The sequence below is a fragment of the Argentina silus genome, assembly GCF_951799395.1.
Source record: "Argentina silus genome assembly, chromosome: 8".
Lineage (NCBI taxonomy): Eukaryota > Metazoa > Chordata > Actinopteri > Argentiniformes > Argentinidae > Argentina > Argentina silus.
Window position 1 is genome coordinate 20,930,818 of NC_139662.1, and position 2,500 is coordinate 20,933,317.

The window sequence follows — 2,500 nt, forward strand, 5'->3', positions numbered from 1 at the left end:
GTTTGGGAGTGCTCCTTACATTAACCAGCAGCAGCTGACTTTGGTTTTATCCTTCTGGCCGCACTGATAAATATTTGCCGCTAACGTGTCCTGACCCCACCGCTGACTGGTAGGACAGACAAGGTCAGCTGCAGGGTCACCTCCCTGAAGCTGCTTCTAATTAGCCGCAGATACCAACATGAATAATAGGAATAATAGGAATGTTCATTACCGCTCTGCTCCCTGAGTGCCAGGCTGTTTGACCTTTGGGAGCGGCATCTTTTTTTTGCTCCTCTTAAATGACTTATGTTTGTGGTTGAAAAATTAAAAAAACATTGTGTCATATACGTTAAGTACAAATCGCCCCCAGGCATGTTGATGAAATAGGTGTGTGTGTGTGTGTGTGTGTGTGTGTGTGTGTGTGTGTGTGTGTTGTCAGTCATCAATGCTTTAAAACTCTGGCAGCCTGAAACTGGGACTGTGTAATGGCAAACGGGTCAGCTCCTACCTAGCTCAGGGAGGCTTCTCAGACACAGCAGGGCATGTGGCTGTGGATGTATTACATTGAACGTAAGGTGTATGGAATAGCCCTGTCTTCCACAGCCTTCATGTACATGCTTTTCCTTCCAGCTTTCCAGAGTCCAGCTGCAGCTCAGCATGAATGTTATGTGGCTCCATTACAATTAGTGATTTAGTGAACAGGCAGAAGTATTGCACTGGTCACCATGGTCCAGCACCGACCCGCACAGGGCAATGCTCTATGGCCCACTATTGTCAAAGTCGGGTACGCGTACCCCCGGGGGTACGTGGATCGATCTCGGGGGTACACGAAATACATCTGTGATTTACCTTCCCAAACAGTCCTGTTGAATAGCCGACTGCAGTCTCAGTACCAAAAATAAATGCATGCACCCTATCCAACAGAATAATATTATCACAATGTCTAACATGTAAGGGATGATGTTCATAGAATATCAATTAGGCTACAAAATAACCGACAGGGGGTACATGACTGTTAAAGGTTTGGGAACCACTGCTCTCTGACATATGGTAATATTATAACACTCTGCTTCCCTTCCTCCCTCTTTCACACCCATCCTCCTCTCCTCTCCTCTCCCTCCCTCCCTCCCTCCCTCCCACCCTCCCACCCTCCCTCCCACCCAGCGTTCCACAAGGCGGGCAGGCAGAGTGAGGCTGTGAAGGTGTTGGAGCAGCTTACCCACAATGCCGTGGTGGAGAGCAGGTTTAATGATGCAGCGTACTATTACTGGATGCTGTCTATGCAGTGCCTGGACATCGCCAGGGGTGAGGCAGACCACTGACACAAACACACTGCTCACCAGCTTAATGGTTGGTGGTTGAATTTGGTGTTTAATTTTCTGTGTGCGGTTTGTGTGTCTGTGTGTCTGTGTGTCCGTATGTGTATGTGTGAGTGTGTGTACACGTGTGTGTGTGTGCGTGTGTGTGTGTGCGTGTGCGTGTCCGTGTGTGTGTGTATGTGTGCGTGTGCACGTCTGCCTGTGTGTGTGTATGTGCATGTCTGTGTGACAGAAATCGAAGACAAGGCCAACCAGATGATGGTGAAGTTCTACCATTTTCAGCACCTGGCAGAGCTGTACCACGTCTACCACTCCATCCAGCGTTACACGGTAAACCCCCCGACGTGCCACGAGGTAGGGGCCCAGGAGAGGAGAGGACAGGGCTGAGGACCAGGAGAGTTCCCCCGGAAGCTTGATGCCCTGTTTGACTTATTTCGGCTAAAAAAAACAGACCCAAACTAAACCGCTTATAACATTAGAAATATGATGATCAGCTGCAGGAAGCAGGATTCCATTTGATGGGTAACACCTTGAGGTTTTGTGCGGATATGCTCAGATCACAGTTCAGAGCAACGTACTACACATGACAGATAAAGTAAACAGTAATCAAATTAATACTCAAATTAAAGCAGAATTTGGGCCTAATTATGAGCCCGTCCGGCTTAATAGGTTAAGACATGAGGCAGTTTAACACATGATGAAAGGGTTGAGTGCGGTGGGGCCAGACAGAAACTAAGGAAGCAGAATTTCTGAGAACGTTTCCAGAAGTCATTCGCAGTAAGGAATTCCAATTGAATTTGTCCAAATTAAACCAGATACGGCCGCAAAACATAAACAGATACAACTTTATTAATCAGACAGAGAGACGATGCTGTTAAATTTCCCTGCAGATTCTCCTTGACAGCCCCAATCACCATGGCTACCACCCCTGTCACCACGATTACCACAGTCCACATTCTGAACCTGCCCTGACCCCTGTCTCCATGGTTACCCGCACATTGATTAATCATGATTGCCCTTCCACCAGCAGGACCTCCAGGAGTCCCCCGGCCACGCCTGCCTTAAAAACAAGCTATGCCTGGTTACGAGGCCTCTGTCTGGGCTGGCAGGCATGCTGTGGAGCCCCTGGCTTGTGTCAATAGTGTGTCAGTAGTTCTCTCTGTTTGTTTTTACAGTCCTCTGCTCTGGTCACACCCCTGAAG

The 2,500-nt window shown here is 48.4% G+C and overlaps 1 protein-coding gene across 1 annotated transcript in view; it reads left to right on the top strand.

Moving 5' to 3' along the window:
- The window catches only part of ift122 (intraflagellar transport 122 homolog (Chlamydomonas)), a 26,101-nt gene that overhangs the window by 17,696 nt on the left and 5,905 nt on the right, over nucleotides 1-2,500 (top strand). Inside the window, exons 21-22 of the mRNA XM_083674899.1 lie at nucleotides 1,144-1,284; nucleotides 1,531-1,628. Coding sequence (XP_083531025.1) covers nucleotides 1,144-1,284; nucleotides 1,531-1,628 — 239 coding nt within the window. The remainder of the gene's footprint in view (nucleotides 1-1,143; nucleotides 1,285-1,530; nucleotides 1,629-2,500) is intronic.